This window comes from Epargyreus clarus, unplaced genomic scaffold (assembly GCF_041222505.1).
Source record: "Epargyreus clarus isolate Ecla_fem2 unplaced genomic scaffold, WU_Ecla_fem_2.2 ptg000021l, whole genome shotgun sequence".
NCBI classification, from domain to species: Eukaryota; Metazoa; Arthropoda; class Insecta; order Lepidoptera; family Hesperiidae; genus Epargyreus; species Epargyreus clarus.
The window spans coordinates 8,478,331-8,493,325 of NW_027332228.1; the positions used below are offsets into that span (position 1 = coordinate 8,478,331).

General features: G+C 33.1%; 1 protein-coding gene across 1 annotated transcript; it reads right to left on the reverse strand.

Moving 5' to 3' along the window:
• Positions 1-193: 193 nt before the first annotated feature.
• Positions 194-8,718, reverse strand: byn (T-domain transcriptional activator brachyenteron). The gene is made up of 7 exons (XM_073084084.1): positions 8,558-8,718; positions 3,998-4,118; positions 3,639-3,782; positions 2,125-2,401; positions 1,665-1,781; positions 978-1,320; positions 194-456 (listed from the first exon to the last, which is right to left on the reverse strand). Exons 1-7 carry the CDS (start codon positions 8,716-8,718, stop codon positions 207-209), a joined length of 1,413 nt encoding a protein of 470 aa, XP_072940185.1. The 3' UTR covers positions 194-206.
• Between the last annotated feature and the right edge of the window lie 6,277 nt (positions 8,719-14,995).

Consider the following 14,995-nt stretch of genomic DNA (forward strand, 5'->3'; position numbering starts at 1 on the left):
TTTAGACATAAAAATATTAAACCTTATTTTAGTAATAAGAAATAAAGTCCATAAAAGTACAAAGAAGTTATGTTAGTCATTTATTATTGTCTAAATTTCCATATTTAAATTAAGCTATTATTTACATACATAAGATTCTAGAGGCTTCGCTTGAGTTAATTTAATTTAATTGTAATTCCTACGTAATCAACCTAATGTAGATTTAGTCACTGAGCTGGAGAGCGAGGTGGAAGTGCAGAGTCCTCACACGGTGAGTGACGTTCCTCTTCGGTGTTAAATTTGTATTCTCTCTCAGCAGTTTGATGTTCAGAACTAGAAGGAGTTGTTCTGCCTTCCTGACTTGCTGAGGCGGCCTCTAAAGGTGGTCCTGTCGGTCCAAAAGGCATGCCCTCTGCACTGTATGCTACCTCACCCGTCCCGACGTATTCTGATGGTTGGTAACCGTAACTGTTTAAGCTGAAAGTAAAATCATTAGTGTAAATACAGTGCTGGTAAAATACATTTATTACGTAACTTAAATTATCTGCTGGACTATTGCTTTTTAATTTATATATTATATAATTTAATAGGAAAAAATGTGAATTTCACAATGATTAAAATCTATTCGTTTAATTCAATTTATCTTATAACTATAAGGCATTTTAATTTAAAATTGCTGAAAAAAAGGTGCAGCACGCGTTGATGTCTTTTACTCCAACGACATACCTACTCAAATACTTTGTTAATCTACTAACTTAATAACTTTAGCCCCAATTTCTATTAAGTAATAAAATATAATAGTGAATACTCTAAAGAAATAATAGTAATATGTAGGCGAAAATAAAAATAAAGATTTTTGTGCAATTAATGCAAAATTATAAATTACCTACAGTTAAAGTTATCTATCAAAATATTCGAAATATCTAAGCCCTAAACTATATTCTATATTATAGGCCCTCTCTCTTTAATTTGTAATTTGTGGCCGTTATAGCATTTACCTGTTAGGCCAGTATGAAATATCTTCTATCGCATGATGTGCATACGGCGCGTACGCATGTTGGTAGTACGGCGAGTGGTGTTGTGCAGGAGAATCGTACTGGAGAGGATACAGCGGCGCAGGTGCCGTCGCTGGTGCGGAGGTGCTTGCTGGTGGTGCCGGTGCGTACTCTATAGGAGCGGGATACGCATGAGGCGGTGTACGATAGGGCGTCGGGGATGCGGTCGGCTGTGGGGAACTATTCCCTTGCGACGAGCTCCAATAACCAGTGCTGCCTGCCCACGTGTAACTGCCGCTACCATTCGATGCAGCTACTGAGGTACGCTCTGCATTACTATAAGTTGCTGTAAATTAAAAACAGCATATATTAATACGGGTAAACCACAAGAAAGGTTATTAGGTTATTAGGTTATTGTTTTATAAGAATTATTTTATTCCGTAAACTCTTGTTAGTTTTTCTAATAAGGTAAAGAAAATTAAACATTTACTATAAGCGTATTAAATACTCGTTAACATAATTGTGCAAAATTCGCATACCACTTAACAAATTAAATCAAAACGTGAGAGAAATCCATTTCACCTGACTTTCAATTTGACTTACATGTCTCAAATGCTTTTAAGCTCTGTAAACATCGTATCGACAATGCGCAAACAAGAGATTTTTACGGCTGCGTTCCGCTATACTTACAAGGCGGCGATAATGTGCGAGGTCGTGACGGGGGTCGCGGCGGGTACGGAGCGGGTCGCCGCGACGACGCGTTGCTACTGCCGTATAGAGACTGGGACGCCACGAACCATCCACCGACTGATGTAAAGAAAGGAAAGAAAATTAAATATTGCTTATTAATGAATTATGTCCTTAGTAGTAAATATTATGTATAATTGTATATATTCTATTTTAATCATATTACATACTATATATAAAAAAATTTAATGTACTTAGGAGTGTGATAAACATAAATGGGAAATAAGAGAATGAAGAGGAAATTAAAAGAAAAACGTAAGCTCTACCTTAACTTGAGTACCTAGTTACTATAAAAATATCTATATTACAAGCAAAGCGGAAATACACTAAGGGAGGGAAAACTGTTTATGCTACAAAATTTCAAGAAAAACTATTTGAATCATAGAAATTGAACATCACTTACACTGCGGATATTGATGTGGTGATGAACTCTGTTGAGGATAATGGGTACCGACGAAGTCTCTTTGATAGTAGCCTTCAGGTCTTTCCTTCGCGTCGAGAAAAGCTTTTGCAAATGGGTTATACTTGATTTTAAGTGACGTCACTTCTTCATTCTGATAAGCTGTTACAGCTATAAACTGAGTTTCTGGAAACGGATATGTCATGATCCGACGGAGGTCCGTTCCGACTTTGACCAAGTGGACCCGAGGCTCGTACTTATGTAGAGAGTTAAGCATTATCTAAAATTACAAAAAAAAAAAATCAGGTAAAGTTGTAATTTTCCTTGTTAAGCATTTATTATTATATTATTATCTCATCAAAAAAAATTAAAATACTAAAAAACAAAAATTTGATAAGTATACCTATAAACTTATAATAATTATTATATCGAATCTAAAAAGCGTCATCTAAATCGCTGCACTCTATAATATTTTTCGGAAACCGATTTGCTTACTATTCCATAGATACATTATTAAACTTATACCTATATCAAAAGCAAAACCAAGTTGTTTTTACTTTATTTCCATAATTCACGTTTTCAACCCTTACAGCAAGTGTTAAAATTCTTTGTACTTATTACATTTTTAGTTTTAAAGAACTTTGTTCTCAAAAGACACTGCTTTTTGCATTTTAGTAGCAACGTATTAATATCTACTGTACGTACTACTATTATCACTACTACTACTCTAACTCGAACAAAAATAATATTGACAGTGAAAATGTAGTTGCATAAAATATTAATGTTGTTATAATATAATGTAACGTTTAACATAAAGAGGATCAGTAAACATTGCGCTGAGACAATAATTATTACAAATGATAGTGCGTATGGGCACCTGCTAAATAGTTGGTAAAGCTACAGATTTCACACCGAGACGTCAACATATGGATCTGGATGTATCAGATGTTTGCTTTCATATTCATTCGCACCACATACAAGCGTGAGAATTAACTCCTATGAAGTAGCGGTAGCCACGAAACTGTAGCAGTGTAGCACCTCCGAATAACTGCCTTTCTATTATCAGAAATTAGTATTCTGTCAGTTCTGGGTACTGTTAATTATGCTTCGACTCGGTTCATCAGCTTACACAAAGAAAAGTAGCGATGAACGTTTACTTACGAGTATGTACCTACTGCGTCTTTGTAACCACGCTGTAGGTACCTACATGTAGTTGATTAAAACGTCGAAAAACAATGTTATACATATATTTATTATTATTATCATCGTTAAGACTATTTAAGAATCAGTGGTAGGAACATATAAGTAGATACATTTAATTTAATAAACATCAGTCACCATAGCTACGAGATTATTTTCTAACGGTATCTTTTTTGACGTACCTGAAATTTATTCGGCTCTACATAAAATTTAGGAAGAATTTTATTTTTTTCACACAAATCTATTCACTTCTTTTTAAGAAATTGAATAACAAACGTCGAAGCATTTAAATAATTGTTATTAAAAAGTATATTTACCTGACCATTCCCATTTGTTTTGTTGGTGAGCTTCACTTTCGCAAAAGAAATCGGTTCTTTCATCCAATGTGCGCCGAAATTAGGACTCTCTGGATGAATGTAAATGGCATTGGAAGGTGGTACCTCCGCCTTGCCACCAGGGACCTAAAGAAAATGACAACGAAATAAAATTAATTTCCTTTAAGTTGCGTCGATAGCATTTCAACATAATCGTCAAAGAAAACAACGCCTACTACTCTATCCTACATGGATTTGGTGACAGATAGGTGGACTGCATTGTAACCATTTAGCATTAGATGCTTGTGTGCTACTTTCATGTCATGAAGAAAACGGATGACAACTCAATACAAGAAACTTACCCATTCACCATTCACGTACTTCCATCGATGTGAGTCTACTTGTACAAACTCAAGCAAAACCGTGTACATAGCCGTAGGATCCAGGCCACTAGCTGTGACTTTTACTACTGGAAACATTCTCCTAAAACAATAATTGATATTAGATTTATATGTTATCATTTGTCTCTAAATATTATAAGGGAAAGGGCACTTTTGACTAGAAAAGGTTTTTGAAAGCTGCATATTAAGAAAAGACTACAATTAGTAATTAGTTATTGTAGAGTTTAACGGTTGGAAATAATTAACCTTTGCAAGTATTGTATGCAAATAAATGTTATATTATGGTCTGAGTAGTGGTAGGTACTTTTTTTTTAATTTAACTGCCCATTTTATAAATACAGATAATAAAAGTACAATAATAATAATAATAATAGCGTATGTATTTGGTACCTATATATACAAATTGTACGTATTGTATTAGCAGCTACAATATGGGCTGCATTATAATAATAAAATAAATAAAATTCCTTTATTTCAGGCAACTAAAGACCCAAATTATGATATAATAAATAATCTGTCAAAGCTAAGCCGATTTAACAAATGAATGTATTAAACACATGATTATTCACACCTAGATATAAACGGAACTATCAAATCCATAATAATCGATGAGACATTCGCTTAATTTCAGTAGGTGCGTAAGTACCTACTTACTCGTTTTTACTTGTACAAGTGTATATAGGTAGGTACTTGCAATTCACTTACGTCTTTAATTACAAACATATTTATATCGAAGTGTACCTTCGCAAAGAATAGGGGATGTATTACCTTACATACGTTACTAATCTTTATCGTAAATCTCTAAAAGAACATAAATACAATATATACAAAGCAGAACGAAAGTTTTTCTTAATACTTGTATTAATTTACCGAATAAATCATATTTCATTATGACGCTTCGAACACATATTATTACGGAAAAATTAAAGTAATGAACACTGTTCAGTAAGTTCTTAGTATGGAGAAATAATTTAATTTATAAAAATAAAAAAATAGAGTAAATCGGCTGATTGCTGACAAATTTAATCTAAGCTGAATTCTTGTATGTTTATGAAATAATTAATTTGATTTTGAATGAAGTTAGTGGATGCTGATAGCATACATTTTTCCCCGTCTTTATTTATAAATAACTGGTGTTTTATAAAATAAAAAATATATAGAGTATCGTGGTAGGTACCTATTGGTCATTTTCATGCGACTTACAAGTTCTAATCATACTCCATTTGGATCTTTTGGACAAACAGATCATAGATTTTTAGCGGCGGACGAACCTACGCGCGTCGGCGTGTACAACTAACACATCATGTAACCCATAGTATTAAGTATTTTAATAATTATGCCAAAGAAATAGGACTTTAGTACATGCTTATAACTTACATATACACGCTTCTTTAAAATATCTAGATAAAGGTTCTTATATTTTCTCATAGTTAAGTAAGAATGGTTAGTTGACCAGCTTGTCTCTATAACATTTGCATGATGTTCATTAAACCATTGACGCATAGACTAGTCACAAAAGGAAATCTTTGCAGTAAATATCATGGCGCAAACAAAGGGTCGGAGACTTATACTTACGGAGAAGTAATAACAAAAACACGGAGTTCTTACTGCAAACTCAAAAGTCGTAAACAAGTGTATGATACAGTTTCGTACGTTCAGCTTCCTCAAGGGTAGAGGCCGTCATGGCTCATCGAGCTGTATTGTTTAGACACCCCGCGTTAATGAGCACGGCCCACGGTGTTAATGGCTGAAAACTAGCCGCCCCTCAGCGACCGGTTAGCACTAGCGAATGTGTTATATGCGTACTCATTTTGCAAAAGTATGGACGCTGTTTAAGATAGATTTGAAGACACAACAAACGACATGTGATCACATAATATAATATATTGATAATAGCTTTATTTATGAGAGCCTGTGCTTTGTATCGAGGTTTGAATAATTGTGAAAATGGACAAGAAATTTAAGTTGTGTTTTACCATCTGTTAAGAAATATATATCTACATTTATTTCTGAAGACATGAACTAACTCAACCAACCAGTATACGTAAATAATGTTGCTATTTAAGATATGTAGCAACATTATATTATTTATTTATTAGAACATAACTGCAAAGACGACAAGATCATTAGAATTATTTTATGGCATTTTTATTTATAACTAATATGGTATTTTTATGTTACCTGATAAAATTGAAGTACCGAAGTGCGAGTACTTTGTACGTAGGTATACAAGTTACAAGTTCGAATAGTTCTGTAATACAAGTAGTGTTGAAATGATGCATGCATTTGATCTTGGTTGCACTATGACTAGTTAAAAAATTGAGGGACTAATTTGAGACACTATTTAAGCAGAAGCGCAACCTTCTACCCAGAACACAATAAAGTGCATCACTTTTAAAATAAAGTGAGATATAATACGTAGAACACTTATTGTTATTTGTTTAAATACCTAATATTGTATACTAACTATTTTTGTCAATAATTCAAATTTATTTAAATTAATTCAATATTGATTATTGTTATGTTATAGCGATTTATTTTACCAACACATAACATTACATTACAAGTATATGGTACTGAAGTATGTAAGTATGCATCAGGGTTGTTGCTGATGCAGGTTTTTACTAGATCAGCGGATGCTGATGCTGAAGCTGATATTTAAAAATACTAAATATAAATATATTTTATACTGAGGTATTTGTACGTCCCTTACGAGGATAGTCTTTTTTTAACCAACTTCACATAATGAGGCGGTTGCTCAATTCTACCGTATATACGAGTATGTCTTTTTTATTTTTTCTTCGCGGATAACTTCGTCGTTTATGAACCGAACTGGATGATTTTTGAAAAAAAGATATTTCCAAAGTAGTTCCATTATAAGAAAATAAGGGTCTGATGATGGCAGACCAGAGAAATCGAGGGGAACTTTCAAAAATCGTAAGGGCGACTGGTGCATTTGTAAGATTTTTAGTATGTCATCACTAAAAAAGGTGAAAAAAAAATTTATTAAAAAATACAATCGACTTCCATGTCTCTACAAAGCAAAAATCAACTGAAACAAATTTTGGCTCAGCACATATCTCCGAAGCCGGCACTCATATTGAACACGCTGTTTACGCCGTTATCCAACGAAATATATTTAGCACCGACTTCAGAACCAAACCAACATCCACTTCAGCTACCCTCCACTCTGCAGTGATACAGAAGTCGGCATTTATTTGTTATTTTTTTTACAAAAACTACACTGTGTCGTATCTTTGTTCAATAACGAAATATTTGGTCATATTGCACTTTTCACTGGATGTGGCATTATGAATTGAATACATAATTCTGTAATTGATTGATTGAACTATGATCGAAAGTTATTGATGTCTGACCAAATTACGTTGTCAATACAATCGAATGATTGTTTGATGACAACTTGTGTTTATAAATTTCTGTGATTTGCTATAACTCCACGTGATTTAAGCTCGGTCCCGCCTTCAACGAACACGTTACAATTTCAATATCAGCATTAAATATCAGCATCTTTTGTTGCGGATGCGGATGCTGATGCTGATATGTAAAAGAAAGCTGATAATCAGCGGATGCTGATGCTGATGCTGATATTCGCAACAACCCTAGTATGCATTAAGAGATAAAGTCATATAAATCCTTTTATAAATACAATCTTAATGCTCAACTTGTTTAAGTTCCTTTGAAAAATGCGTAAATTATAGTCACTCTCGAACCTTAACATTAATTTCATGTAAATACAAAGCGAGTTGATTAGTCCCAGCTGTTTTAGATGTTATATGACTTAACTTAAGTACACGGCTAGGCTATAAACAGACAACATTATTGTAAGGAGTATTGTTTCATTTTATTTCTTAGCCATTTACTGTAGAATCGTAGGATGATTCCTAAATCAACTAAGTATTGGATTTCATATACCTATAATTAAACTTCTATTGTAAACGCACAATACTAATAATTAAAATTAATATTTATAGCTATTTAATCATACACATTATGTAGCTTTGGTTACTTTTCGTTACCTCTAGGTGTACTAAATTAGTTTTAAAGTATGTATAGGTACGAGTAGATAAAAGTTTGAAACTAAGCTTTTAAAATACACCCAAGCTTGTTTTAATATTCAAAGCATGAAGTCTACTTTTTATTTTTTTTACGACGAACTGAAGCTACATTATAGCACAATGAAGAATTACGTCCGTTAAAATTTTAACTACGTATGAGGTATTTAACATTCAGCTTGATGCGCTTTTCTTCCCGTAACGCGAAGAGTGGGTATGGATCGTCACAGATTTCAGTTTTGTAGATTTCACATAATTTTGAAAAAACTTAGAATGCTCTTTAATCAAATAAATGAAGTGTAATTTCCAAGCTATTTTCGAAAATAAAATTGCATTAGATTCCAAATCATAGTGGAACACCGAAATTCATACCACTGATACCACTTCTCCGTATTTCTTTCACATAACATTATATAAACATAATATTTACAACACAATATAAACTCACCTTCCATTCTTAGTAACGATCATCTCATTTGTAAGGGTCTGGAAGCGGACCCACAGCTCCCGGTCATCTAAAGCGACGTTGACTTCGCGCTCGCGGCCGCCGCGCGACCCGCCGCCGCCCACCGTCGGCTCTACCGCGCTCAGGATGTGCGATGCCGCCATACCTTAACTGAAAAATGCATATATTTAAAACCACAACCTACGCTAAATCTCGGTTTTGTATTAAGGTCGAATTAATAAACTAATAAAATTAATATATATAAGTCATGTGTTACTGAGCTAAGTATTCGCTTACTAAGCCGCTCAGCCGATTTCAATGTTTTGAATGCGTATTGCGTTATTTTTTGTTTTTATTTTGCTGCAAATTTGCAAACTCGTAGATTAAGTTTATTTTTTTCATATGCGTTTGATTTTGATGGTAGTCCGTGTAAATTTTGTGACTTTATTCTATATCCAATTTGGCTGACACCCCAATATTATTTTTATGCACCCCGATGCTATGGGTATCAAATGAAATAATTTCTTAGAAGAAATCACATTTATTTTTAAAAACTTTTTAAATATAAATTATATTAGTACATAATTACAACAAATGTAGGTATAATAAATCAGTATGACCCGGAAGGAATTTAAGACATTATTAAAAAATGGCCCCACGGGTTAAAAGGTACCTACTCTTCTTAGTGAGGAATAAATACAACTTGTTGTGTACGAATCGAATACTTAAAAGGAAAACGCAGTAATATTCATAAAAATAATAGAGATAACAGTTGGAATATATACAACATGTTGTAATAAGGTATTTTTGGTACCTACCTACAGCAATAAGAATCTTACACTTTAAATGTTTTATTTCTCTGCAAAATGCAATTATAGTAAAAAATAAAGTATTGTGACATAGTAGCAAGTATTAACAAAATCACCTTAGATAGATTTTACTACATGTTCGTAATATTTAAGTATTTTCCAAGAAGTTAATACTCTTAAATACTTAGAGCTTAATACTCTTAAATACTCTACATTTAATGATTCATAGTATACTGTAAAATATATTAACTCCCAAAAGTTTCATTATATTTAGAGATCCACACAAACATAGCCATTACCATTAAGTCTACGCCCTTTGTATTTTTAATGTTTTAATATAATATGCATCATTACAGCGGATCTCATAAGTAATTTAGAAAAATATGTACATACATTTTTTTATTTTCGGTCTATCTTAACACCTTGAATAGTTACCAGCTGTGTAAAACTTTGTGCTATTAAATCACATCTAACAGAAATTGACCAATATTAGGTGCGTTAGATTCGCTCTAAGAACGTGATTGAAAGGTTTTAATAAATTCATACGGAAATATATTACGGGATGGTAGAGAACCCCTCAGAGCGGACAAAGTAACCTTTTCATTACTCAGGGTAATTAACTCTATAGTAATTTTAATAAACTACTTATAATGTAAGAGCAGCAATGTAAGAATTATAAATGAATTATTGTATCACCCATTAAATTGGTTCCGATGAACAGTTTACAATGAAACAATGTTCCGAGTCAGTTAATGGATTGGGAATGGTACTAGAATATTTGTAGTAACTTCAACACAATTGTTGTTTTACTTACTACAATACGGTTATGAGCCGATTATAATCCAGATCCAGATCCAGATACATCATCCAGATCATAAGACGATCCGATATAATTATTTATAAGCGTAAACGCTCCAAACTGGCTTTTAAATTTAAAGTATCTTTTAAATATATGTTTTTGGGGATGAGAGGTAGGTGAATTTGGATAAATATTTTCAGCATAGAAATCACTATTTAAAATTACTGCAAAATTATACTATATACTTATATGATGTACCTAAGAAATATTGTTTTTTTTATAATATAGGAGTAGCAGACGAGCATGCAGTCCACCTGATTATAAGTGGCTACTGCCGCCCATGGACATCTGTAATCAACCCCAGATAGGTTTAGATATTCCTACCTGAGGTCGGCCACAGATGCGCCGCTACCCCTGAGGACTAAGCTGAAACGCCTCGATAAAGTATGTTTCCCTTACCACACCCTTTAAACGGAACACAGCAGCGCCTAACACTGCTGTTATAAGGCAAAAAAAGGTGTGGCCGCCGAAGTCGAACCACAAAGGGTTCTACCACCTTCAAAATGTATGTATACCTACAATGAGCAAAGTTTAATCAGATACTTCCATAGTTCGTATATTTAATGTGTGTGGTTAATTTAGAGAAGGAAGCTACACTCAATTATTTTTATTTATAGTAGATCTAGGTATATTTAAAATTATTGTGTGATGAAACCTATGTATTCCTTAAAACACACCACTGTTTTTACAGGTTTCTTTTAGAATACTTTAAAAATATGAATGATTTATATCAGAAAGGAACAATTTTATAACAGTTAGTTTATGTTGATAAGTAGGTATTTTAACAGATATAAATTTCTAATAAAGTAAGTTTGAACTTTGGCCTCTTAAGAGTTTCTATGAGAACTTTGTATTAGTCGACAGTTATTTTCATTTTTATTACACGTAATATTATCGCCGATTCCTAGACATTTCTGAAATAAAAATATTATTTCGTTTCATTATTGTTACTTCTTTACTTATTTCAACTATATTTCTAATGCGTTTTTAATTATACTGAGGCTCAGTTATTTACGACGACGACCGATACTACATGCACAATTTAGTGATTTAATTACATTCTAATACATACATTACATTCTAATATAGAAATTATCAAAATCAGAACCATATCCCACTAATTTCACTTAAATAAAAATACCACTGGTGAATGACTAAGCTACCAGCGTAACACCTTAGTGTAACCACTATAAAACTACAGTTAGTATTGGCTGGTCACACCTGATATGTATTCGTGACTCACAATATTACCATCAATAATTCGACGTACATCTCTGTTCTCTCAATTTATCCCAAATACCAAGCATCTATAAATATTTCATATAGACATAAATCTGGGAAGGTGGCCTACTGTGGTTTCAAGCCGCCTTACATAGACGCAGCAAGGTTTGCGGCCTACTCGCCTAGAAAAACTTTAGTAGTTGAAAATCACACAATATATTTTTGAAAATTGTTCCTATATATCTTCCCATTGTCTTTTATAGTAATGTATGAAAAGTTCAAGCTTTTCATATAAAATTGTTCTTTTATACAGAAACGATATATAAGTGCCTACTTATGGAATTTACCAAAACTAAATGTAAAAAATACCCATAAACCTTAAAAAAAATTAGGGGCTTGGGACACCGCCTAAGTAAATAACTAGAAAAGAAAAATTCTTCGTGCAAAAGGACATTTTTGTCGATTAGGCCGCTCTTAGCATATGGTGTATAAGACGAATACGCCCACGAAAAAATAATTAATCCCAAATAATACCACCATTTTGTCTAATTCATATCTAATCTAGTATATCTTATGTTAAGCCCACTAACGTCCAATCTAGATAACATAAAGTCTGCTAGAGTTAAGCTTTAATAAAATGGAACGCTCTGTAAGTTCAATTTATCATTTAAATTATAATAAATTTATTCAATTAGCAAATTTATTTGATACTACACACATGACTTGAACCGTTCTAATTGATACTAGAAAACTGCCTAATAAGCATGGTATATACGTAAAAGCATTGAACGGGTAAATAAATCACATTATTTTTTACTTCACAGATGTTAGACGGATACGAACGTTTAACTAACAACCCGAATAGATGCTTACTTTCTGGTGATGAAATAGCTACACGTCTACAACCTAACAGGGAACATCACGAAATCTTTATAGCAAATATGTATGAGCCGAACCGAACATTTATTTTAAGTTTGGCTCACGATCTCCTCTTACAATGTTTATTGTGCTTATTATCGCTGCTGACCGCTGAACAGTTCAACGTACCAGGAATCATCCCAACACTGTTAACGTGTGTCAATTTCTTTTACTTTTAACAACTGTCTCTATGTAATTTTTGATATATAATAGTTATGATTAGGAAAGGTAATGAGATGATGACATTTTTCATTACCTTCATGGTTTCCTTTATATCTATTGTCGCCTTTTCTGAGCATTCCTATGATTTGTTTCGGCGATAAGTATACAGACAAATCAACTTTTATTTTTACGTATATTTTTCTTAATGAAGTAAATTTATTTGTTCTCTTTTTAGTCTGTAAAAAGGATTAAAAAGGATAAAAGTTTAAAATTATATTATTACATACTAATTTGCAGTGTAAGAGAAACTTCAATTGGTCTTGAGTCACTATTGGGACCTATATTTGACTATATTTGTGACCAGATACAGTTATATTCTTAGAAAGTTTCAGCCAATAAAGACTATATGAATAACAGTTTTTTTTTTCACGCAAGTTTTTTATTTGTATTTACTGCGTAATCGTAGACCAACTTTAGTTGAAAAATTAACTGTGTAACCTACTATCTATCTAGACTTTCCATTTTCATTACAAAAAACTTTTTAAAAGAAGAATAGCCAAAAAAATAGTACAACTCAAAATTATGTTGCAAATAGATATCGCTGGATCACGAGATGAATTTTGGGCTTATGTGAACTACGACATCAAAACTTTGTTTATTGTTTTATTACTACTCGTATTATAGAAAGTAAAATAGGAACAAACATTAAATATCTTTGAAACGATAAGTATTATAATAAGGATATAAGTAATTCATTTGTTCCTTTGTTTATATAAGTAGGTATATTTATTAGGGGTTTGTTATCAAATTATTTTTAACTGATGTTTTTAAATAAAACAGGTTATTTAATACCTATGTGTGTATTCGTATTTACTTACAAAATAGAGGGATTTACCTTTTACCTACAATATTTACAATATTAACAACAAGAAAGCATGGAAGAATTAGTACCCACCTATGTATAAAGGCAAAGTAATTACAGCACTAGCCAACTCGTCTGCATCGTCATTATTCATCGTTTTACGACTCCATGAGGTATAAATATTAAAGTCGAGTCGTATAGATGAATTGCGAACATTTTCTTTTTAATGGTAAGGTTAAAATGGTGTGCAAGTATAGGTCCCGGTTCCCGATCTAACTCAACACGAAATAACCCACTACAAAATATTCATAATGCACCAAACGACGTAAAAAGTTATCGCATTTTAATTACATGTAATCACTCATGTACCTGTAGCCTTACGACTCGACACTAAAACGGGCTCCGATGGATTCGTCCCGATCACCGACGGACGCGAGGAATGTCGCTTAATCGCTTTGCAGTGCCGTCGTTTTACTGATCCCTATAAAATATTAAAGATAACAACGAGTGGCTCCGAAGGTTGCTACGAAAGGAACTCGGGACCCGTGATTGAAGGTTTATGGCATGGCACTCGCTCCGATAAATGTAAGCGTTGTGCGCGGTATCGGCAATTGTCCGCGCCTCAGCAGTAGGTACGAGCTGTAAGGCGAGAGGTGCTAATTATCAAATGCAAGACTGACCAAACCGAAATTGAAACCATTGAAACAATATAGCTCGTGTTGTCTTTTCCAATTTCAAAGTTTGCAGAACGGCTGCGTAATGAAGGCCGAGAAGGCTATGCAAATGGAATGATGCCGAAAACTCAAGTAAGTATTTTTAATGGTCTTGCGTCATCGCCGTTTCAAACTTGAATTTTTATTATCACTTGGCGCGTATACAACCATCAGCCTTGATATGTTAATCAAACAATAGCTAAATCAAATAACCGCAACATACATGATCATTATCAATAAGGTTCGTCTTCACAAACAAAAATAATTTTCTACTGCCGAATGTTTACCCAATACGAGTAATAGGATAGCCTTGAAGTATTACAGAAGGAGAAGCTTTTTAGCGTAATAAAATGTACACTGTCACATTAAGAGTCAATAAGATGTACAAGTATGCAGATGTTTCGAGAGATATTTTGTAACGAGTCTTTGATGTTCATTGCATTTTATCCCTACGCTTTAAATACTTTACACATCGAAGGTGGAGCTCTCCGTGTACGGTTCAAGTGAAAAGCTAAGGTAGTAGTAGTAGAAATGCTATTATGCCTTTGCCTACCTCAAACTGAAAATCATTACGTTATCAATAATATCAATGTTGAATGTATACCTAAGTAAAATAATTGCCCTGCTTTATACTTTTTTATGACATTAAAATAGGAAGCGAGCATATTGCTCAAATTATGTCACGTGTATCTCATAAACGTGGACTCATACCTAATTTCAATCATAGACGAATTCTTCGGAAAAGTTCAACAGAACATTTATAAATGTGAACTTGCCTTACGACACCCTTCAAACCAGGACACAAAGAGGTCTACAATATTTTAATATTAAGTTGGAAATCAGTATCGCGATAAAAACTACCGTCAAAGAAACTTGCGCTGAAAAGAAGTCATATAT

Coding starts and splice junctions, on each gene's coding strand:
- byn (XM_073084084.1), bottom strand. CDS start 8,718: ATGGCGGCATCGCACATCCTGAGCGCGGTAGAGCCGACGGTGGGCGGC. Junction 2,402..3,638: donor AAACAAATGGGAATGGTCAG/GTAAATATACTT, acceptor TTGTAATTTTAG/ATAATGCTTAACTCTCTACA. Junction 1,782..2,124: donor ACCACATCAATATCCGCAGT/GTAAGTGATGTT, acceptor TCTTTACATCAG/TCGGTGGATGGTTCGTGGCG.